The 25,243-nt window shown below is 45.8% G+C and overlaps 1 protein-coding gene across 1 annotated transcript in view; it reads right to left on the bottom strand.

Annotated features, from left to right (window-relative positions):
• Window positions 1-5,421: 5,421 nt before the first annotated feature.
• LOC122937811 (zinc finger protein 569-like) overlaps window positions 5,422-25,243 on the bottom strand; it is a 350,216-nt gene continuing 330,394 nt past the window's right edge. Inside the window, exons 35-38 of the mRNA XM_044292901.1 lie at window positions 13,600-13,723; window positions 13,456-13,520; window positions 12,751-13,141; window positions 5,422-9,412 (exon numbers count right to left, since the gene is read on the bottom strand). Coding sequence (XP_044148836.1) covers window positions 8,388-9,412; window positions 12,751-13,141; window positions 13,456-13,520; window positions 13,600-13,723 — 1,605 coding nt within the window. The 3' untranslated portion in view covers window positions 5,422-8,387. The remainder of the gene's footprint in view (window positions 9,413-12,750; window positions 13,142-13,455; window positions 13,521-13,599; window positions 13,724-25,243) is intronic.

Raw genomic sequence — 25,243 nt, 5'->3', positions numbered from 1 at the left:
CGTTCTGAGATTGTTTTCTCGTCACATATTGTACTTCATGACAGTGGTAAAATTGAGTCAAATTATTATTTTTTTATTTATAAAAAATTCCAAATTTACCCAAAATTTGGAAAAATAAGCAAATTTCCAAATTTCAATTTCTCTACTTTTATAATAGATAGTAATACCTCCAAAAATAGTTATTACTTTACATTCCCCAAATGTCTACTTCATGTTTGGATCATTTTGTGAATGACATTCTATTTTGTTGGGGACGTTACAAGGCTTAGAAGTTTAGAAGGAAATCTTGAAATGTTTTTGAAAATTTCTGAAACCCACTTTTTCAGGACCAGTTCAGTTATGAAGTCACTTTGAGGGGCTTACATAATAGAAACCACCCAAAAATTACCCCATTTTAGAAACTACACCCCTCAAGGTATTCAAAACTGATTTTTACAAACTTTGTTAACCCTTTAGGTGTCCCACAAATTAATGGAAAATAGAGATAAAATTTCAAAATTTCACTTTTTGGGCAGATTTTCCATTTGAATCCATTTTTTGCAGTTACAAAGCAAGGGTTAACAGCCAAACAAAACTCAAAATTTATGGCTCTGATGATTCTGTAGTTTACAGAAACACCCCATATGTGGTTGTAAACCGCTGTACGGGCACACGGCAGGGCGCAGAAGGAAAGGAACGCCGTACAGTTTTTGGAAGGCAGAGACTCTAAAAAGTGACCCCATTTGGAAACTACGGGATAAGGTGGCAGTTTTGTTGGTACTATTATGGTACAGATGATTTTTGGTTGCTCTATATAACACTTTTTGTGAGGCAAGGTAACAAGAAATAGCTGTTTTGGCCCTGTTTTTTTTTTACAACATTCATCTGATAGGTTAGATTATGTGGTATTTTTATAGAGCAGGTTGTCACGGACGCAACAATACCAAATATTTTTGGTAGTTTCAGTTTTACATAACAAAGCATTTTTGAAAAAAAAAAAATGCTTTTTTTAGTGTCTCCACATTCTGAAAGCCTTAGTTTTATTTATTTTTTGGGCGACTCTCTTGTGTAGGGGCTCATTTTTTTCGGGATGAGATGACGGTTTGATTGGTACTATAAGGGTCCATTCACACATCCGTGGTGTGTTGCGGACCCGCAAATTGCGGATCCGCAACACACCCTATAGAAATGCCTATTATTGTCCGCAGCGGACAAGAATAGGACATGTTCTGTCTTTTGCGGAGCTGCGGACCGGAAGATTGGGGCCGCGCTCTGCAATGCGGACAGCACACTGTGTGCTGTCCGCATTCATTTTGTCCCCATAGAGAATGAATGGGTCCGCACCCGTTCCGCAAAATTGCGGAACGGATGCGGACCCATTTGCAGACGTGTGAATGGAGCCTTATAGGGTGCATATGACTTTTTGATCGCTTGTGATCGCTTGTGATCGCTTTTTTGGGGGTTAGGTCCTGTGATATTTTTATTAGAGCAGGTTCTTACGGACATGGCGATACGTAATATGTCATTTTTTTTTTACACAATGATTTCATTTTTTAAACAAAAAAAATCATGTTTTAGTGTCTCCATCGTTTTTTCAATTTTTTTGCAATTATTTTATGTAGGATATGATTTTTGCGGGATGAGATGACGGTTTGATTTGCACTATTTTGGGGTGCGTATGACTTTTTGATCGCTTGCTATTACACTTTTTGCGATGTGAGGTGACAAAAAAATAGCGTTTTTTTAACGGTGTTCATCTGAGGGGTTAGGTCCTGTGATATTTTTATAGAGCAGGTTCTTACTGACGCGGCGATACCTAATATGTCTAATATTTACTTAAGTTTTATACAATACCAGCATTTTTTAAACAAAAAAAATGATGTTTTAGTGTCTCCATATTCTGAGCCATAGTTTTTTTATTTTTTGGGCGATTGTCTTAGGTGGGGGCTAATGTTTTGTGGGATGAGGTGACGATTAGATTGGTACTATTTTGGGGGGCATACACCTTTGTTATCACTTGGTGTTGCACTTTTTGTGATGTAAGGTGACAAAAATAGCTTTTTTTTTTACACCTTATATATATATATTTTTTTTTTTTATGGTATTTATCTGACAGGGTGGATTATGTGATATATTTATAGAGCCAGTCATTACGGACACGGCGATACCTAATATGTGTGTTTTTTTCTTTTCTGTTTTTTTATTATAAAATAATTTTTTATTTATTTATTCATTTTATTAATTTATACATTTTATTAAAAACCCATTTTTTTCTTTACTTTATTTCTGATGTTCACTTTTGGGGGTCTGATCCCCTCTGCAATGCATTACAACACATTTGTATTGTAATGCATTGCCTGTTCGTGTACTAGACTGAGTAGTACACTAACAGGTTGCCTAGGAGATGGACCTGAGACTGGATCTCCTCGGCTCCCGTAGAAGGCAGGTCCCGATGCCGTGCAAGACATTGGGCAGCCTCTGCACGGCATCAGGCTGCCTTCTGAGACATTGAGTCCCCGTCACAGCAGCGTGGGGACTCGATGCGCTCACTCAAACACAAACCCCTTCTGTGCCGCGGTCAGCGGCATAGAAGGGGTTAATCCGCAGCGATCGCCGATAGTGGGGGGGTCATAGGACACGCCCCCCGGCATTGACCCAGGGTGCCCGCTGATTGATTTCAGCAGGCACCCAATTCCAATCACCGCCCTTAAGTACCGGGACATCAGGGTACACCTGTACACCCTGTGTCTGCAAGACGTTAACAGTGACCGCCCCTTTAACACTGAACTCCCCAGCACCTGTCCGTTTAATAGTGGCCCCTGCCCCCCATGCATGTAGCAGTGTAGTTGTGCCGTCATATGACTGAATATTTCAGGACCTGCGAACTGCTAAAACCTGTGATCAGTTGTTTTGGCAACCTGAAGTAGGACCTGCGAGCTTCTATTGGCTGATCAGGGTCATGTGACTGTGTGTATGGCAGTTAGGATTTAAGTGAAAGGCTGGCAGGCTTGTATTGGCTAATGCAGGTCATTTTTGGGAATATCTCAGCAACAGTACGTCCTAGAGAGCTGAGACCCCGCAAGATTTCTTTCAAGGTAGCAAAGCGATGTGTATACCAAGTTTCGTTTAAAATGGATGGTTGCGTTTTTGCGGAACATACATACATACATCCTTTTTTATATATATAGATTAGTATTGAGTGAATCAATCTTTAGATCATAGAATTCGTTCAAAAACTTCTGTTTTAATGCAGTTTCCGTACAGCATTAAAATGTATTGGCCCCGTCTCTGTTGAAGTTGAGCGAGACTTCGGTGAATGATTTCGGTATTCCTATCTGAGTCTTTAAAAATATTTTAAAATATGAATCCGAAGTTAGGTTTGGTACTGGCAGGTACCTCGGTACCAAAGCCCACTTTGGATTCCTATTTTTAAGCCAAATGACGAAAAAAATTGAGAGGTGAAAAAAAAAAAGAAGGCTTTTTAGCACTGTATTTATTTTTTACGGTGTTCACATGAGAGGTTAGGTCATGTGATATTTTTATCGAGCATGTTGTTACGGACGCGGCAATATCTAGTATGTACACTTTTTTTAAATTTCACTTTAACACAATAATAGCATATTTGAAATAAAAAAATTATGTTTTAGTATTTCAATGTTCTGAGAGCTATAGTTTTTTTTATTTTTTTTAGCGATTTTCTTATGTAGGGTCTCATTTTTTGCGGGATGAGGTGACTGTTTTATTGGTACCATTTTGTGGGACATACGCTATTTTGATCGCTCGGGGTTGCACTTTTTGTGGTGTAAGGTGACAAAAAAGGCTTTTTTTGACACCGTTCTAATTTTTTATGGTGTTTATCGGACGGGGTCGATCATGTGATATATTTATAAAGACGGTCGATACGGACGCGGTGATACCTAATATGTGTATTTTTTTTTTCTTTTTAATTTTTTAGAGGAAAAGGCAATTTATTTTTTTAAATTACATTTTTATTTATTTATTTATTTTTACTTTTATTATCAAGTCCCACTTGGATCTTGAAGATCCAGTGGGGCTGATGGCTGTACTATACTTTGCAATGCTTTTGCATTGCAAAGTATAATACTATCAAATGTCCTGTAAATGGCAACACCGGACGCTTTTGCAAATGGCACCACAGCGCGACAGCCCCGATGGTTGAGAGAGGGAGCCCCTCCCTCTATTAACCCCATGGATGCCGCTGCATCTAAGGGGTTACAGCAGAGTGTCAGCATACAGCTGGCACCCGCTGCTGATGTTGGCGGCTCAGGAATGGAGCCGCTGATATCAAATAAAGCAGGGGGACCGCATCGGGGGGCACAGATGGGGCAGCGCTTTAAAGGGGGGGGGGCCCGCATCAGGGGTACGATACATGGATGGGGGGGTGGGGACCGCACCTAAGGCAGGCGGAGGCAGGGCTCACAGGAGGGGTGAGGGGGCACAGATCGGGGGGCTTCAGGACACATTACCTGATTTCAGGCTCTGATCTGCAGAGCGCAGATCAGAGCTTGGAACAGGCACTTTTTCACTGCCGCGATCCGATTGGTTAGTCTGCACAGACTAACCAATCGGATCGATTGCCAGCAAGGGACCACTCTGATTGGTCCGTTGCAGGCATTACTGAACTGTATGCTGTCCGTGATAGCAGCAGGACAGGGGCAGAAGCTTTAATCCAAGCGTAAAGAGCTGCCTGGCGTCTATACAAGTGCTAGCTGCACGGGGCATGTGTAATAAGCACGTATATAGACAGATTGCAGTCGGGAAGGGGTTAAGATGGAAAATCTGCCCAAAAAGTAAAATTTTTATATTTCATCTCCATTTTTCCTTTAATTCTTGTGGAACACCTAAAGGGTTAACATTTCTAAAATCAGTTTTGAATACCTTGTTTCTACAATGGGGTTATTTATGGGGGGTTTCTGTAACGGATCTCCTGGCACTCCGACTGGGTACCTCCGTTGATGGATGCTCCTAGTGCTTCCTGAGGACTCCGAGCACTCCACCGTAATCACTGCCGACCCCACAAACCGCCGCAACTTGGTTAAGGTCTCGCCGTCTTCCAACCACGACCAGGATCCAACTTCCAGTGGGTAGAACCGTGTTGTAATCCCAGGGGAGTATAATACAGATAGCAATCCCCAGAGTAAATATAGCTGTTCCCCCACACATGAGATGACACTATGTTGAGGGTAAAACAGGAACTCCCTTTATTAAAGATCAACTCAGTATATATACAGTTCAAGAAGTCTAACAACATAACTCAATCAACCATGAACAACATGCAAACAGACATCTTCACCCCCTCCATAATGAATGAATAGGGAGAGAAGAGACACATGTGATGGGATTATCTCCCGAGTGTATCATAGGGTGATCTACTCATCTAGGAGTCGGCTGCTCCTAAAGTCAGCCATCTTAATCCCATCACTAACACAATCAGTGGAAGTCTCAGTGCAGAGTTAACCCCAAAAGGTCTGAGGGGGTCTCCATAGTTCTGGGTCCATAGTCCGTATTAAAGAGGCTAGATAAGGGGGGGGGCGGGGGGTAACATTGTTACATGGCCTATGGCTATGTATGAGAGGGAAGCAGGAAGGCAGTTGAATGACTCCAATTACTATAGAAAATTAACCTACAATCCCACAATAAGCCTATACTAGGGAATTGGCCATGATTTTAAACCAGGTAAATGATGGAATAAACACAACACAGCAAAGTATGCACCTACTATTGGAACATCCAATAACTCCCACATTGTATTTTCTTCCAAAGGTTCATAAGAATACGAAACAACCCCTGGGGAGACCCAATGTCTCGGGTGTCAATAGCCTAAACAACTCCATCTGCAAATACGTGGAATATATCCTACACCCCCTAATGGAGAATTTACCGTCATATCTTGAAGACACCACGGATGTTTGGAAGATCTACATCTGGATTCAGATATGATTATTGCAACATGTGATGTGGACTCCCTGTACACATCAATAAGGCATCAGGATGGCATAGAAGCAGCCAGTTTCTACTTACATACCACTGACCTAGATCGCAATAAATTTAAGTTTATTCTGACATTGTTAGTATATGTGCTTGTCAACAATTTCTTCTTCTTTGGGGGTTCCCTCTTCCTGCAGCTCCAGGGTACCTTAATGGGGGCGTCTTGTGCGCCCTCATATGCTAATTTGTTCCTGGGGCTGTGGGAGAGGGAAGTTCTACAATCGGACCCCTTACAGATTACCTTTGCTTTGGGATTTGACAGTTTTTTCCCACTTTTCAACACTCCCGGCATTTTTTACTCATTGTTGTATTGGTTAGTAAAGATGCTATATTTGTATTTATCTATGGGTGGCCTTGATTATTTTTAGGTTTTCAGGTAAAGTTCAATTGGCTGATACAGGACCCAATTTGGACATGTATACCGACCATCTGGATCCATTATTCGTGAAAAAGTAACAAACATTTCCTAGAATCTCTGAGAATCTCATTGATACATATCTGCTCAAACTACATATTTCTCAAACTTCTTCATTGTATTCCAAATTTGGTGAAATACTTCCTTTTCCTCACAGAGATTCAGGTTACAACATGATTACAGATGGCCTTCGGAATATGTTCTAAGGCCAAGATATTATGAAACAGTGGAATAAATGATAAACTTTGCAGAGGATATATAGATTATAGAAATAAGGTTAATTTATATAAATCTATGTATGACACAACCATTCATGTTATATGTATTATATGAGTATAAGGTTGACATTGACCCCATTACTCTCACACTACTCCCCTCTTTTTATCATTATTTCGCGGGCTGTATGGATCACCCTACCTCCCTTCTGGAGAAAGAGAACCTTCCTACTTACACAAAGTGAAAGAATACTAATTCTTGCAAATTGTGGAATGACCAGCATCCATCCAGAAGATCCTACTTTTTAAACCATCCCCACTATCTATCTTGCCAAATTAAACCTATACAACCAGTGGAATCCATATTCGGGAAGCATACTATGAGAACGCAGGTCAACCAGTTAATCATTAGTCCTTTGGCTTTACAATGGAGTCCTGCAATAAATGCAATTAGTCAGATTCTACACCGCCTTCTGTCCGCAGCAGGTACAAAGGTATTTTGGTGAAGCCAAGTCTAAAATAGGAGTCACAATTGTAGTTGTGGCAGCGGCAGACGTTGAGGTGGAGTCCTCATGACCATCACTTGCATAGGAGTGTCCTTGTTCTTAATCACAGTAGTTACTTTAGATTGTCCTGTAAAACACGCCGTCTTCAGACCCTCAGATTGAGGACACCATTTTAAAAGATTCAGAAGAGGAATTTTTGGGAAATGCTAAACAAATTCTCTCATCTCTAAGCAGAAAGCATCCTATAAGGGAGCTCCACACCCGCCACATTTCCTTTAATTTATAACCCCTTCCCACTGCAACCATTTTCAATTTTTTTTGCACTTTTATTTTTCTTCCCCTCCATCCAAATGCCATACCTTTTCTATTTCTCCAGTCACAAAGCTGTAGCAGGGCTGTTTTTTTGTGGGACAAACTTTCTAATGTTTCCATTTATTATTCCACATGGTTTATTGGGAAGCTGGAAAAAATTACCGATAGGGTAGAAATAATTTAAAATGCAGTTGCGCCACTGATCTATGGATTCTGTTTTTACAGCGTTCACTGCGCAGTGACCTTTATTCTATGGTTTAATAAGATTACAGCGATCACAGATTTATATTATCGTGCTAGGATTTAATACTCCAAAACAAAATGTCTACAGGGCTCTGTGAAAGTTCTTTATTTGCGGTGCGAGCTCCAATTTCTATTGATAACATTTTATGGTATATGTGACTTTTTGATGTTTTTTTATTCAGTTTTCAATCACTTTATCTTTAAGGCAGATGTCGTTAAATACGCAAAACCTGCCGTACATGTATGGCAAGTGTTATGAAGGGGTTAAAACTGCTTCTCCCCTACGTGCATTCTCTGATGTTTAACACAATCTGATTGCTAAGTAAAACATTTCCCACAGTTCGTACATAATTATGGCTTCTCCCCTGATGACTTTCATGGTGAAGATTGGGTTTCAGAGCCCACCATTTCCCACATTCTGAACAGGAATACGGTTTCTCCCCAGTGTGAATTCTTGATGTCTCTCAAAACTTGATTTGTAAGTAAAATATTTCCCTGCATGAAAGTGGCTTTTCCTGTAACAATTTTTGAATACCAAACAATATATTTCTGAGTTAAACATTCTTAACACGACTACAGCTTTTTTTCCCGTGTGACATCTATGATGGTGAAGATCTGATTTTCTAACTAAATATCAGTCACATCCTTAACATGAATGCAAATTTGCTGATGTCTCTCAAGACTTGATTTCATAGTAAAACATTTCCCCTATTCTGAACACGAATACGGCTTCTCTCCTGTGTGGATTCTCTGATGACTCTGAAGATATGATTTCTTAGTAAAACATTTCCCACATTCTGAACATGAATACGGCTTCTCCTTTGTGTGAACTTTCTGATGTTTCAGAAGATTTGATTTATGAGTAAAACATTTCGCACATTCTGAACATGAATACGGCTTCTCCCCTGTGTGAATTCTCTGATGTTTAATAAGATATGATTTCTGAGTGAACCATTTCCCACATTCCGAACATGAATACGGCTTCTCCCCTGTGTGAAGTCTTTGATGTAAAAGAAGAGATGATTTCATAGTAAAATATTTCTCACATTCTGAACATGAATACGGCTTCTCTCCCGTGTGAACTGTCTGATGCTTCTCAAGTTCTGATTTGTAAGCAAAACATTTCCCACAGTCTGAACATGGATACGCTTTCTCCCCTGTGTGAATTCTTTGATGGATAACAAGAGAAAATTTCTGAGTAAAACATTTCCCACATTCCGAACATGAATACGGCTTCTCTCCCGTGTGAACTCTCTGATGCTTCTCAAGTTCTGATTTGTGATTAAAACATTTCCCACAGTCTGAACATGAATACGGTTTCTCCCCTGTGTGAATTCTTTGATGGACAACAAGAGAAAATTTCTGAGTAAAACATTTCCCACATTCTGAACATGAATACGGCTTCTCTCCCGTGTGAACTCTCTGATGCCTCTCAAGTTCTGATTTGTGAGTAAAAAATTTCCCACATTCTGAACATGGATATGACTTCTTCCCTTTCTGAGCTCTTAGGGCTCTCTCGCCCCTTTTGTGGCTTGCATTCTGGTTAACGGTCTGTGATGAATCAGAAGATTGGATTTGTTTTAAAGGATCAGATGACAGAGTTTTGCTGTGAAGGGTGGATGGTACATCTGGGATAATGTCATAATCTTCATACGTATCTGATGTGACACCCGGATCATCTGCATTATAATCTGTAGATATCACTTGTCCCTCCGAGCTCCCAGTACAGTCATCTGACAAGAATAAAATGTTGTTAAACTATTTTTAATGATAATTTTTTTTAAAATAATACTGATATTTTTTAACATAAAAATACAGTTCAGTGCAGGGCAGTGGAGAGGAACAGTGCGGTGATGTATGAGGAAAGCCATGGCTATGGAGTCAGCGTAAGGCCGGATTACTATTCTCTATTAAAATCCTTTGTATAAAATAATCTGCCTTAAAGGGAACCTGTCACCTGTAGTACGTGGCCCTCACAGGGGGCAGCATAGTGTAGTCACAGGCCCGGTGATGTCAGTGGTCTGTCACATCTGTGCAGTCAGTACTGACAAGCCGAACCCCACAGTGTGCACCAGGGCTGCGAGGGAGACAAGTCCGATAAGACTGACTGCCTCTACCCTCCCCTGCCTCCGGACCAAGACTGACTGGTTTTCCTATGCACAACTGGAAAGAAACCTGCCAGTGAACATCGGGAGAAGGTGGACGGTGGGGGTTGTGAGCCTCATCGGACTCATCTCCCTCCCAGCGCTGGCATGTGCTGTGGGGTTTGGCCTATCGGTAATCTAAAAGTACTGACTGCCAGCACAGAAGGGATAGGTTCCCATCACAGAGTATCTGTCAGCAGGATCAACCCTATTAAACCAGGTTACTGGTTGTTACAGTTAATCATACTGAGTGAAACGACCCCTCCGTTCTTTAACAAGAGCTCCAAAACTGCATGTGAGGATCAGGGATTATAAGTAATAATAATTGTGGCAGAGTCACTAATAAGGGGGCACTGGGAGATCAGTAAAAGGGGACAGCAATAGAATTGTCACCGGTGCCCTCCACAAAACCGTCCCCGCTTCCCCGATGCATTCTATATGCTACATGTCAGACCCCGACTATGCCCCCGCTAATGTGCTCCCTAAGGAGTCAGCAAGGGGGCCATTAGAGGATGGGTGGGGGGTGCTGGAGTCTTAAGTAGGAGCAGAATGGTAGTCGGAAATTGTGGCAGGTTGTCACGGACAGCTGGGAAGCTGAGCAGAGTGGGGGCGATTGCTTACTTATCCGGAATCTCTTAGTATATAGGACCGGCCAGAGGCAACCAGTATTCAGGGTTGGTGACCTGCTTTTATTAGACTGTGGAAATGCTGTTAGACTCTGCCCTGAAAGTCCAGTCCTGCTGAATGGGTTCACAAAGGGAAGAACAGGTGACAACTCCAGCCTTCTGATCAGCGCTGTGGGATATCAGGTGGTCAAACAACTAAAGGGGTTGTTCAGTTAGTGACCTTTTCTACAGACACCACATCGAGGTCAAACCCACATATAAGACGTACTTTTCCCCCCATGAGTGTGTGTGTGGGGGGGGGGGGGATGTCAGTGCATCTTATAAAGCGAATACTAGTGAGTGCTTCCATTATTCAGTTTTACCGTGTAGGGAACGCAGTAAAAATAAACCCATTGCACTGTGGTGGGACTGCACTTAAGTCATAATGACTCAGAGAGAGCTGGACGTAAAAAATGGAAATTCTAAGACAAAAAATGGCCCAGGGATGAAAGGGTTAAGAAAGTAGCGCTGTCCTATCTAGTTATTACTGGATCCTAAGTGACAATCACGGCCAAGTCAGTCTATAAGACGCAGTTTCTCTCCTTGTTATGTGAAGTGTTACCTGAATTCATCTCAAGGGGCTAAGGCAGATCAGGCCTTCCCACCGATGAAGAGATTGTTGGTCTCTCCCGTGTTCTGGTCTATGTTGACCACACCGAGCCTTTTGCCCTGTATACTGAGGGAAGCTTGGAGGGGCTGGGGGCAATCCTGACCCAAATTCAAGATGGTGGGGGGCGAGTAATGGCCTATACTAGCAGAGCACCGAGAGGTGGAGGGAAGAACCCGGAGAGAACTATTAGGCCACAGCTGCTGGGGGTAGTGCAGGATTTTACTGAGAGGTTTAATGGCATCTTGTTGGCAGCAGAATTTTGTGTAGTGGACAGACAGACATCGCCTAGAGCCTTGGGACACCGCCGTCTCTGGGTGGGGGGGTGCAGAGCAGCAGTAAATGGCCAGGAGGACAAAGCTCAACTACAAGGTACGGTACTGACATAGCAGTGGGAATACTGCTGTTCTGCGACCCAGTAGAAACAGCCAGTGGTCCCAGTAATACAATGTTAGAAGATATAACATTCCTCTTCCATGGCTGAGATCTATGACTAAGCCCCCATACTCTTACAGCCAACTGAACATTCAAATAATTGCTCCTAGAAGGAGTCATTACACTGAGGTGTCAGGAGGACCAGGAACCTGCAGTAGAGGTGGGAGCAGAAATCCTATGAAGTGGTATGGCAGCCTAATCCTCACCATTTTTTAGAAGATTACGGAAGGCACCCGCGGCCTGTATGGACGACACAAATGGCGACACCTTGCACAGTCATAATTTGGACACCAAAATCCAGTGCAGTCCAGAGGGTGACATGAGGCCTGTGAAATGCTGCACAGAGGGACACCAGGACACGTCCAGGAGATTCATGGAAGAGACCTGTCACCCTGATATTACTGAGCACGTCCTGGAGAGTCACAGCGCAGACCTGAGGGAGTCGTTGACAACTAGGATCAGCGGGAACACTCCTACTGCTTCCTCTTCTCCTGTCTACTAGTATGTTTGGGGCAGTTGCTATGTATTATACCGTAGCTGATCTCTTGCTCAGCCGACCTCTCTTCTGTAGCTCACCTTGTTTGGAGAGGAGCTCCTGACTGGTTAGCCTCGCTGTAAATAGTCCTAGTTTCTGCAGGGGCTGCTGGTTATAGTGTAAGCTCTGTGCTTTTCAGTCCAGTAATCCTCTTATTTTCTAGTATCTCTCCTAGTTTTCTTCATCAGTGAACCTTTGTTCTTATGGTTATGGTGGATTTACACAAACCAATTATGGTTTGTGAACGCTCGTTCATGACAATTTGCCCGTGTAAATGTGCTGGCGATGACCTAATGAATGAGCGAAACAGGCCTTAGTGTCCTCCTGTTTGTTTTAGGGTCAGTTTTACAGGTTACTCTTTTCATAGGAATGTCTTTAGGGTCAGTGATGGTATTGGGGTCAGCGTTTAAGGACAAATATAGGGAAAGATTCAGGGTCACTTATTGTCTGTTCAGACATCTGCTCACCATATAACCCCCATCATCCGTTAGTTCCACCATCTGATTACCCTCCCCATCTTGGTCCAGTCATCTACTGATGAGTTCTATATCTGATATGAGTTTTGTATTTTTCTTCATGGGATGGTCCTGCTGTTCCTACTATAAGTCCTGGGGGACACTGTTAGGACCTGGGAAAGGCCAGTTCAGGGTCATCACAGTTTCATCATTTAGTGGTCACTACTCACCTGGGCTCTTATCTGTAGGAATGTCCTCCTTACACTGGTCATCACCCCTCACATCTGTCTCTGTAGGGATCTCCTCCTTGTATTCCTCTTCGCCCCTCACATCTGTCTCTGTAGGGATCTCCTCCTTGTATTCCTCATCATCCCTCACATCTGGCTCTGAAGGAACCTCCTCCTTGTATTCCTCATCACCCCTCACCTCTGTCTCTGTAAGAACCTCCTCCTTGTATTCCTCATCACCCCTCACATCTGTCTCTGTAGGGATCTCCTCCTTGTATTCCTCATCACCCCTCACATCTGTCTCTGTAGGGATCTCCTCCTTGTATTCCTCATCACCCCTCACATCTGTCTCTGTAGCATTAATATTGCGCAGATCTTCATCCTGATATAAAATCTGTAAAGCAAAAATTATAAGTTACAGGACAGTTGGAGAAGTTGCAAGAAATATTTTACATGACCACAAAAGATCGGTAAAGGGGTCATCATCCAACTTTACCCTTTGTTAACGGATCCCTTCAGAGTGACCGGACTTGTGGTGGGTTCATACTTACCTGATCCGCACCGCTGGTTGCCGGCTTCATCACTCCACGACCGCCTCCGCAGGTACTGGGACTCTGGGAATCAACATCCCATTGATGGGGGCATGTGACCACTGCAGCCAAATCACTGGACGCAGCAGTGACCAGTGATAGGGAAAATTTACATTACCTGACCATCCTGTGGAAGGAGAGGACGCGGACATCTCTCTGGTGTTGTCCTCTGACTGGATCTCTCTGCAGGAGACACAGAGACTGGACTCAGACTTTACAGACAGAGAATTCCAGGACATTTGTATCTAGTCCTGTCCGTTACCTGGAGATGTGAGGGGCTGGTCCTCCTCCATCTTGACCTCCTTGTGTAGACCCTTGTGTCCTTCTAAATACTCCCACTCCTCCATGGAGAAATAGACAGCGACATCCTGACACCTTAGAGGAACCTGACAACACAATGACACCGTCATCACCCAGACCCCTCCAGTGCTGTGACTGTATAATGTCCCAGCATTCCCGGCGGTGTCACCTCTCCAGTCAGAAGCTCCATCATCTTGTGGACGACTTCTAGGATCTTCTCATTGTTCTTCTCATGTATCAGATTACTAGACGTCTTCTTCACCGTGGAGTAATCCTGTTCATTGAAGACATAATAATAAATGTCACCATGTACATTCCAGAGTCCATCACTTCTACAGCCATGTCCACCTGTAATAACCATAGATAATGGTGTAATGTGACATCATCAGAACCTCTCACCTCTCCAGTCACATCCCCTGTAATTACCATAGATAACGGTGTAATGTGACATCATCAGAACCTCTCACCTCCCCAGTCACATCCCCTGTAATTACCACAGATAATGGTGTAATGTGACATCATCAGAACCTCTCACCTCTCCAGTCACATCCCCTGTAATTACCATAGATAACGGTGTAATGTGACATCATCAGAACCTCTCACCTCTCCAGTCACATCCCCTGTAATTACCATAGATAATGGTGTAATGTGACATCATCAGAACCTCTCACCTCTCCAGTAAGCAGGAAGAGTATCTCTAGGGTAAGATTTAATATCCTCTCTGCCATCTTGTCCCCGTCTCCATCCATTATCTGGTACTGATGATGTCATCGGACAATCCTATATCACAGGAACCTAAATGGAAGAAGAGGAGTCAATGTAGAATCCGCATGAAATCCCATAGAAATGCTTATAATGACCGGAGATGATGAGGGACATTTGGGAGAAATCAGAGGAGATGAGGTCTTCTCTCTATTGTCTGGACTGATGACTAGAAGATCTCATCAGGGCAGTTCCTCCATGTTTGAGGTCACAGCAGTGTAAAGTATGGTGCCCCCTCACACGACCCCTACATACAATCCCTGGCTGAAGTGATGATACACCCGACCAATCAGCTGTTTGAGGAGACCGTGGCTCGCCGGTGAGCGCTGCAGTCTTCTCGCAGGTCACCAAGCACCGTCTTTAGTAAAGTGGTTGTGCTTGATATCGCAGCTGTGACCGGTGAAGGTGACATCACATGGCCTTGGAAGAGGCGTAAGAGGTCACCGAGCGCAGCAGCCTCTTCATACAGCTGATCGGTGGGGTCCGGGGAGTAGGAGCCCCCCGATCTCATGACCTATCCTAAAGATTTCTGTTCTTCCTTCTTGATCCAATTCATCTCTAGTTCAGGTCAAATATTGACCAACGACCCGATTCTGGGGCCGGAGCCAGACTTTGTTTTATCGAAGGCCCCAATTGACATAAATTGTCCCCCAGCAGCTCGAGACCAGATCAGGTTCATCATTCACATGGAGGCTGCACCGGAAGGAGCGGAACGTTAGAACTGCCTGAGCTGTATCTGCAGGACTGACTGGACAGTGAGGGGAACTATAACCTGTGACCACGTAGGTGTGGACTGTGCGGAGCCCCCACGTGGCCTGCAGCATGTGGGACACGCCCTGCGCAAGTTACAAACCAGGACACGAGAAGATGGAATATAAAGAGGGGTCTAGAAAAGCAGCGCGTGGCTCTGCATCTCCAGCCTGGACGGGACCCCTAAGGGCCGGACCTGGAGAGAGATAAAGGGGGGGGTCCGGTGACGGCCATTAATCGGAGGGAAGCTGAATGGTCCACGGGTCATGGACCTCACAGCCAAACAGGACAGTTACCTAAACAGGACCTCACCCTCCCGGCTGGTACAGAGGGATCCCCAGTGCGATAGGGATGATGGGCAAGTAGTCATGGAGCGGACCATGGGGAACCTCCTCTCTGATTGGTCGTTTATAGTCACATGGTATTTAAAAAGCTGGAAGCAGCAACTGTGAACAAGTAACATTGGATTCTACGGATTTTACATTTTAACAGGAATTTTCAGACATTTAACCCCTTCATAATCGGGACATTTTTCACTGTAATTTTTTACTCCCAGCCTTCCCGGAGCCAGAACTTCTTTATTTTCCCCTTAACATAGATGACGAGGACGTTAACATCGCCGGACGAGGACTTGTTATTTGTGGGACCAGTTGTACTTTGTAATGGCGCCATTTACAGTTCTACACAATGTAGTGGGAGGCGGGAAAATTCCAACTGGGGGATAAAAAAATTAAAAACAAACACACACAATTCCTCCAGTTTTCTGGGTTTTGCGGTCCCAGCGTTTCCTGCCGGTTCCCCTCATCCTCCGCTCGGTGCGATTACAGCGACACCACATTTATACAGGTTTTCTGGGTTTTATTACTGATGTTTTCTCTGCATCCCCGTCTTCTGACCGCCATGACGTGTGCGGCGCTGTGTGCGCATTCCCCGTCTGGGCTTCTCACTGACGCCGGATTGTGGGCGACGGTTTTATTCTTCCCATTTGCGATAAATCCTTGTAGATCTTAATAGCGGAGGCGCCCGCGGCGCGTGTTGTTTATGTACTTATAACTTTAGGGGGGGGGGATCTGAAATATTTTTTTTAACCCCTTTTATAGTTACAGGTTTTTGTGGCTCCAGGTGCCGCGGTCACGAGCCCCGGTGGACGTGGCGGCTGCTGCTGGATCGGTCCCTGCCGTATAAACATGTCGCTGGTTTTATCCCGTTTTCAGCTTGACCCTCCCCCGCAGCAGCAGCAACCCAGTCACATCCAGCAGACTGCGAGGAGGATCCTGCGGCACTCATCACACACTGCACCACTGAAGCACCAGCTGCCACAGACATCACACACTGCACCACTGAAGCACCAGCTGCCACAGACATCACACACTGCACCACTGAAGCACCAGCTGCCACAGACATCACACACTGCCCCACTGAAGCACCAGCTGCCACAGACATCACACACTGCACCACTGAAGCACCAGCTGCCACAGACATCACACACTGCACCACTGAAGCACCAGCTGCCACAGACATCACACACTGCACCACTGAAGCACCAGCTGCCACAGACATCACACACTGCACCACTGAAGCACCAGCTGCCACAGACATCACACACTGCACCACTGAAGCACCAGCTGCCACAGACATCACACACTGCACCACTGAAGCACCAGCTGCCAGACATCACACACTGCACCACTGAAGCACCAGCTGTGACAGACATCACACACTGCACTACTGAAGCATCAGCTGTGACAGACATCACACACTGCACTACTGAAGCACCCGCTGCCACAGACATCACACACTGCACCACTGAAGCACCCGCTGCCACAGACATCACACACTGCACCACTGAAGCACCCGCTGCCACAGACATCACACACTGCACCACTGAAGCACCCGCTGCCACAGACATCACACACTGCACCACTGAAGCACCCGCTGCCACAGACATCACACACTGCACCACTGAAGCACCCGCTGCCACAGACATCACACACTGCACCACTGAAGCACCCGCTGCCACAGACATCACACACTGCACCACTGAAGCACCCGCTGCCACAGACATCACACACTGCACCACTGAAGCACCCGCTGCCACAGACATCACACACTGCACCACTGAAGCATCCGCTGCCACAGACATCACACACTGCACCACTGAAGCATCCGCTGCCACAGACATCACACACTGCACCACTGAAGCATCCGCTGCCACAGACATCACACACTGCACCACTGAAGCATCCGCTGCGACAGACATCACACACTGCACCACTGAAGCATCCGCTGCGACAGACATCACACACTGCACTACTGAAGCACCAGCTGCCACAGACATCACACACTGCACTACTGAAGCACCAGCTGTGACAGACATCACACACTGCACCACTGAAGCATCCGCTGCGACAGACATCATACACTGCACCACTGAAGCATCCGCTGCGACAGACATCACACACTGCACTACTGAAGCATCAGCTGCGACAGGCATCATACACTGCACTACTGAAGCATCAGCTGTGACAGACATCATACACTGCACTACTGCCTGCGGCCCCCGGCTCCCCGGTACCTGCTCCTCATGCCGGGGCTCTCCCTCCCGCTGTCCGGACATCAGAGCCTCTTTACAGGACGTTTCCAGCAGAACTTCCTCTTTCCCTCAGGTTCCTGGAGTTTTCCTATCCCAGCATGCTGTGCGGTGTGACGTCACAGGGCTGGCCCCGCCCGGCACACTTGTCAGTCAGCACTAGCCCCGCCCCCTACACCTCCGGCGGCCATGTTAGTACACCCAGACATGGCTCCTGATCCTCTTCTCACATCACTGAGGGCCACAGGCGCTTCCCTCACCCTCTCCAGAGCCCCAAACACTGGGAGCGGCCAGCACAGTCGTATCTAAGCCTCTCATGTGAGATACAGCCTGCTGAGCCTGGATCACAGCTTCTCTTGTGTGATACTGTCTGCTGAGCTGTGTATCTAATCCTATCCTGTGTGATACTGCCTGCTGAGCTGTTTATCTAATGCTATCCTGTGTGATACTGTCTGCTGAGCTGTGTATCTAATCCTATCCTGTGTGATACTGCCTGCTGAGCTGTGTATCTAATGCTATCCTGTGTGATACTGTCTGCTGAGCTGTGTATCTAATCCTATAGTGTGTGATACTGTCTGCTGAGCTGTGTATCTATCCTGTGTGATACTGTCTGCTGAGCTGTGTATCTAATCCTATCCTGTGTGATACTGTCTGCTGAGCTGTGTATCTAATCCTGTCCTGTGTGATACTGTCTGCTGAGCTGTGTAGCTAATCCTGTCCTGTGTGATACTGTCTGCTGAGCTGTGTATCTAATCCTATGTGATACTGTCTGCTGAGCTGTGTATCTAATCCTATCCTGTGTGATACTGTCTGCTGAGCTGTGTATCTAATCCTATCCTGTGTGATACTGTCTGCTGAGCTGTGTATCTAATCCTATCCTGTGTGATACTGTCTGCTGAGCTGTGTATCTAATCCTGTCCTGTGTGATACGTATGACACGTTACATTTCTATATGTTGCTGTTTTGTCCCCCCCCCCCATCTCATGAGGGAAAGACAAGAAACCCCCATATCCCGTTTTATCCCGCTCCCTCCCCGCGGCGTCCATATCTGCTCTCGCTCTTTCTGTATCTTCCTCCTCTTTTCCGTCGCCTCCTTCTGTCGTTCCGGGAATTCTCCGGTATAATATCCTCAGGGCCCCGGACGGACACATCGTCTGCCCCTCCCCCCTCATTGACAGCCATAACGGATATTATTTTCCATTAAGAGTTAAATGACGGAAAAACATTTACGCCATTTGTATTCACGTCATTTACCGATCCCCATGCTCTGCACATTGTACGGTTCTTCCGAATACCGCTCTGTGACATTTAACCCTGTGATGGTTTTTGCCCCGTTATTTAGTAACCTTTGATAAAAATAAATAACCTGGGGCCGGAGCGCCGGACGACCGCACAGCAGAGACGCCGCCGTAACCACTACTCTATAGAAGAGCTCTCACTGAATAATTACTGTTTACTTAACCCCTTTCCAGGCAGTGACGTACATGTGAAGCGGGCGCCATAGACACCTGGGGCTAATGTCTGTGATCGGCAATAATGCCAATTGCAGACATTTAAACCTTTAGATCCCGTAGTCATAGTGGTGTGCCCAGGGGGGGGGGCAGTCCACTCCGGGTGCCGACTCTCACGAGGGTGCCAGCAGTCCCAGAAGCAATGAGCGCTTCCATCAATACAGATGGAAGAGCTCATTGCTGAAGCGCTGACACCCACATACTGCGGCGGGGCAGGGAGCGGAGCGCATAGTTCCCTGCCCCGTTGCCGATCACCGCCTTAGGCTTCAGGCCTAGTAGGCCTGAAGCCTATGCGGTAGCGAAATCCCGGCATCGCGCGCACCTGTGGAGAGTGATGGGGTGCAGCACCAGATGACCTGGCCTCCACAGTCACCGGACCTGAACCCAATCGAGATGGTTTGGGGTGAGCTGGACCGCAGAGTGAAGGCAAAAGGGCCAACAAGTGTGCTCCTCCAAGACTGTTGGAAGACCATTTCAGGTGACTACCTCTTGAAGCTCATTAAGAGAATGCCAAGAGTGTGCAAAGTAGTAATCAAAGCAAAAGGTGGCTACTTTGAAGAACCTAGAATATGACATATTTTCAGTTGTTTCACACTTTTTTGTTATGTGTATACACTCACCTAAAGAATTATTAGGAACACCTGTTCTATTTCTCATTAATGCGATTATCTAGTCAACCAATCACATGGCAGTTGCTTCGATGCATGTCGGGTTGTGGTCCTGGTCAAGACAATCTCCTGAACTCCAAACTGAATGTCAGAATGGGAAAGAAAGGTGACTTAAGCAATTTTGAGCGCGGCATGGTTGTTGGTGCCAGATGGGCCGGTCTGAGTATTTCACAATCTGCTCAGTTACTGGAATTTTCACGCACAACCATTTCTAGGGTTTACAAAGAATGGTGTGAAAAGGGAAAAACCTCCAGTATGCGGCCGTCCTGTGGGCGAAAATGCCTTGTTGATGCTGGAGGTCAGAGGAGAATGGGCGACTGATTCAAGCTGATAGAAGAGCAACGTTGACTGAAATAACCACTCGTTACAACCGAGGTCTGCAGCAAAGCATTTGTGAAGCCACAACACGCACAACCTTGAGGCAGATGGGCTACAACAGCAGAAGACCCCACCGGGTACCACTCATCTCCACTACAAATAGGAAAAAGAGGCTACAATTTGCACGAGCTCACCAAAATTGGACTGTTGAAGACTGGAAAAATGTTGCCTGGTCTGATGAGTCTCGATTTCTGTTGAGACATTCATATGGTAGAGTCCGAATTTGGCGTAAACAGAATGAGAACATGTATCCATCATGCCTTGTTACCACTGTGCAGGCTGGTTGTGGTTGTGTAAGGGTGTGGGGGATGTTTTCTGGGCACACTTTAGGCCCCTTAGTGCCAATTGGCCATCGTTTAAATGCCACGGGCTACCTGAGCATTGTTTCTGACAATGTCCATCCCTTCATGACCACCATGTACTCATCCTCTGATGGCTACTTCCAGCAGGATAATGCACCATGTCAAAAAGCTCGAATCATTTCAAATTGGTTTCCTGAACATGACAATGAGTTCACTGTACTAAAATGGCCACACAGTCACCAGATCTATAGCCCCCCACACTATACAGGCCCCCCCCACACTATACAGCCCCCCCCACACTATACAGCCCCCCCTCCACACTATACAGGCCTCCACACAGTATACAGCCCCCCACACAGTATACAGCCCCCACAGTATACAGGCCCCCACACAGTATACAGCCCCCCACACAGTATACAGCCCCCACTGTATACAGCCCCCCCCCACAGTATACAGCCCTTCCCCACAGTATACAGCCCTTCCCCACAGTATACAGCCCCCCCACAGTATAAAGCCCCCCCACAGTATACAGCTCCCCCCCCCCCCACAGTATACAGGCCCCCCCACAGTATACAGGCCACCACACAGTATACAGCGCCCCACTATACAGTAGTTTACAGTATATTAACATAACAGCCCCTGTCACCTTTTTCAAATGCAATCTTCACACAAAAAAGCGCCACAGTTAACTTCTGCAACACTCCTGCTAGGACCTGTAATGACCTCATAGCCATGTGACCAGTAATATTGCTAGGTTACTGGTCACATGGTGATGATGTCATTAAGGTCCTAGAGCACATTCACAGCTCTAACACAGTACGGTGCCTGGAATGCCGTCAGGCATGGCATTGCAGCACCCCCTGTGTAGCTGAAAGCCTGACACCCGGGGCAGTGGCTAGCAGGGCTCAAGAGGCAGCTGCCTTGGGCCCCTTAGGAGCAACAGGGCAGCTGCCCCTTTTACCCCTTGGTAAAGACGGCCCTGCCTCCAGCAGATATCTGCGACAGCTCGGAGCAGCCACAGCCGTATATTATATGCCTCCTCCAGCCAGGGCCATCTTTAATATTGATTGGACCCTGGGCAAAAATTTACTTGGGCCTGGATCCCGCCTTTTCACACCCTAGCATGCAATCACGCCCTCCACCACAACACACACACAAAAAATCCACACATCTGGTGGAGTCTAGTGAATTACTGTAAATACTTCCAGTTCTGAAGACTCCAGCGGCTCAGGATCAGTGCGCTGGGCTCAGGCTGGAAGTGGGCACCGCTCTGCAGGAAGGAGACCAGGGCTCGGCTCACCCTAGTGTTACAGTGCATCCCAGCACCCCACAGTATGCAGTATAGCACCCTATAGTATACAGCAGCACACAGTATGCAGTATAGCACCCCACAGTATGCAGTATAGCACCCCACAGTATATAGTAGAGCAGTATAGCAGCCCACAGTATACAGCACCCCACAGTATACAACACCTCACAGTATAGCACCTCACCGTATACAGCACCCCAAACTATACACGATACAGCCCCCCACACTATACAGTACAGCAGTATAGCACTCCACACTATACAGCACCCACAGTATACAGACCCCCACAGTATACAGTACAGCAGTATAGCCCCCACACTATACAGGCCCCCCACACTATACAGGCCCCCACACAGTATACAGCCCCCCCAAAGTATACAGGCCCCCCCACAGTATACAGGCCCCCACACAGTATACAGCCCACCACACAGTATACAGTCCCACACAGTATACAGGCCCCCACACAGTATACAGCACCCCACTATACAGTAGTTTACAGTATATTAACATAACAGCCCCTGTCACCTTTTTCAAATGCAATCTTCACACAGAAAAGCTCCACAGTTAACTTCTGCAACACTCCTGCTAGGACCTGTGATGACCTCATAGCCATGTGACCAGTAATATTGCTAGGTTACTGGTCACATGGTGATGATGTCATTAAGGTCCTAGAGCACATTCACAGCTCTAACACAGTACGGTGCCTGGAGTGCCGGCAGGCATGGCATGGCAGCACCCCCTGTGTAGCTGACAGCCTGACACCCGGGGCAGTGGCTAGCAGGGCTCAAGAGGCAGCTGCCTTGGGCCCCCCAGGAGCAACAGGGCACAGGGCAGCTGCCCCTTTTACCCCTTGGTAAAGACGGCCCTGCCTCCAGCAGATATCTGCGACAGCTCGGAGCAGCCACAGCTGTATATTATACGCATCCTCCAGAAGATATCTGTGACAGCTCGGAGCAGCCATAGATTTCTGGCTTCATGTGGGAGGGTGCAGTGAAAAACTGCTATGTGTGATTTAGTATATAGCACATGGTACACCCCAGGGTTCAGCACTAGAGCAGTCAGATATACTCAAGGATGTATGATTTGTGTCCAGAACAACGTGGGCAAGGTGTTCAAGGTTCCTCAGAAACACACGTCTTGCCCTTTGTATCTGTTTTAACGCTTGCAGACTACTTTCAACTACCCAAGGTGGGCATATATGAGTATGTATTGATGTGTAATGACTTGTTTTCAGGATAGCCAAAGGTATACCCAAAGAAGCAAAGAAGATTATGGCCAAAGTTGTGTGCAGGTATGGGGTACCTGAGACCATTGAAAGTGACACAGGTGAAGTGATGCAGGAGATAATGAAGGTTTTGGGTGTAGAACAGGCCTTACATGCTTCGTACCATCAAGAAAGCAGCGGTAGGGTAGGGAAAAGGGAACTGAACTGGACACTAAGGCCTCTTTCAGACGGGCATTGCGGGAAAATGTGCGGGTGCGTTGCGGGAACACCCTTAATTTTTCTGCGCGAGTGCAAAACATTGTAATGCGTTTTACACTCGCGTGATAAAAATTGCGCGTGTTTGGTACCCAAACCCGAACTTCTTCACAGAAGTTCAGGCTTGGGATCGGTGTTCTGTAGATTGTATTATTTTCCCTTATAACATGGTTATAAGGGAAAATAATAGCATTCTGAATACAGAATGCATAGTAAAATAGCGCTGGAGGGGTTAAAAAATAAATAAAAAATAATTTAACTCACCTTAGTCCACTTGCTCGCATAGCCTGCATCTCCTTCTGTCTTCATCTTAGCTTTGTGTAGCAACAGGACCTGTGGTGACGTCACTCCGGTCATCACATGATCCATCACCATGGTAAAAGATCATATGATGGATCATGTGATGACTGTGACGTCACCAAAGGTCCTTGTTGCTACACAGAGCTAAGATCAAGACAGAAGGAGATGCCGGGCTGCGCGGGCAAGTGGATTCAGGCGAGTTAAAAAAATTTTTTTACCCCTCCAGCGCTATTTTACTATGAATTCTGTATTCAGAATGCTATTATTTTCCCTTATAACCATGTTATAAGGAAAATAATAATGATCGGGTCTCCATCCCGATCGTCTCCTAGCAACCGTGCATGAAAATCGCATCACATTCGCACTTGCTTGCGATTTTCACGCAACCCCATTCACTTCTATGGGGCCTGCGTGAAAAACACACAAAGAGGAGCATGCTGCGATTTTCACGCAACGCACAAGTGATGCGTGAAAATCACCGCTCATGTGAACAGCCCCATAGAAATGAATGGGTCAGGATTCAGTGCGGGTGCAATGCGTTCACTTCACACATTGCACCCGCGCGGAATACTCACTCGTGTGAAAGGGGCCTAAAGTTAATGATTCAAAAAGCTATGAACAGAGTGCCTGCTGGTAGCCCCTAACCGTCTATTCCAAGTGTTGTTGACCACAAGCACAGTGAAGCTCAAAGGAAAGTGTAATTGGAGTCATTTCAAGAAAGTGTTGAGTCTGGACACTTGAAAGGATGATGTTTCTTGTTCCCCCTTGTGTGACTGCTGATCCTGACTCAAAAGAATATGGATTTTAAATGAGATAGTAAAAATAGGTTTCTGGACTCTGAAAAAGTTGTGCAAAACAAAGAACAAAGTTGTTACAGTCTGATACTTCTAGCTCGGCAATCCATTGATAGTATAGGCCAAAGATTCTGTTGCAAATTGATATCATCATCGTTGTTTTAGTTTTGTTTGTACTAATTACACGCTGTGTTATTCACTGTATAAAAAAATAAATAAATGTTCAGCAAAGCAGTTGACAAGGTCACACCAGAGATGATGATGGGAGAATTGTATGAAGACTTTGATCCAGGAAAATCAGAAGCACTGATTACCTCCAATCTTCCCCTATATGACATCAGCGCAAATTAGGGAACGATCATATGACTTCCCCATGCTCAAATCCAGTGTCATGGGAGGCTATTCATTAGGAATAAGTTGTCATGGAAGCTGGTGAAGAAGAGACAGAACATTGGGACAGATGCTTAGGGAAAGGATAAGATTCAAGGAGGGGACTGATAGAGATGTGTGAATATCATTCTATTCTGTTTCAAGGACTACATAACCAGAGATGATTTCTAGGTCTCTGCTTGAAACTGCCTCCCCTCCCCCTTTTCTAGCAGCTTGTCTGTTTATACAACACTGAAGAGAGAACAGAGGGGGATCGAAGCTGCAAGAGGCCACTTACTTCTCCCACAGATGTGTCAAGGATGATGTATGGACTGTGGAAAAATGCTTGAGCCAATTACTTAGATGATACCCATATACAGTACAGACCAAAAG

Source organism: Bufo gargarizans, chromosome 5 (assembly GCF_014858855.1).
Source record: "Bufo gargarizans isolate SCDJY-AF-19 chromosome 5, ASM1485885v1, whole genome shotgun sequence".
Taxonomy (NCBI): domain Eukaryota; kingdom Metazoa; phylum Chordata; class Amphibia; order Anura; family Bufonidae; genus Bufo; species Bufo gargarizans.
Note: the sequence above shows the minus strand (reverse complement) of the source record. Positions and strands in the feature narration are given on the sequence as shown.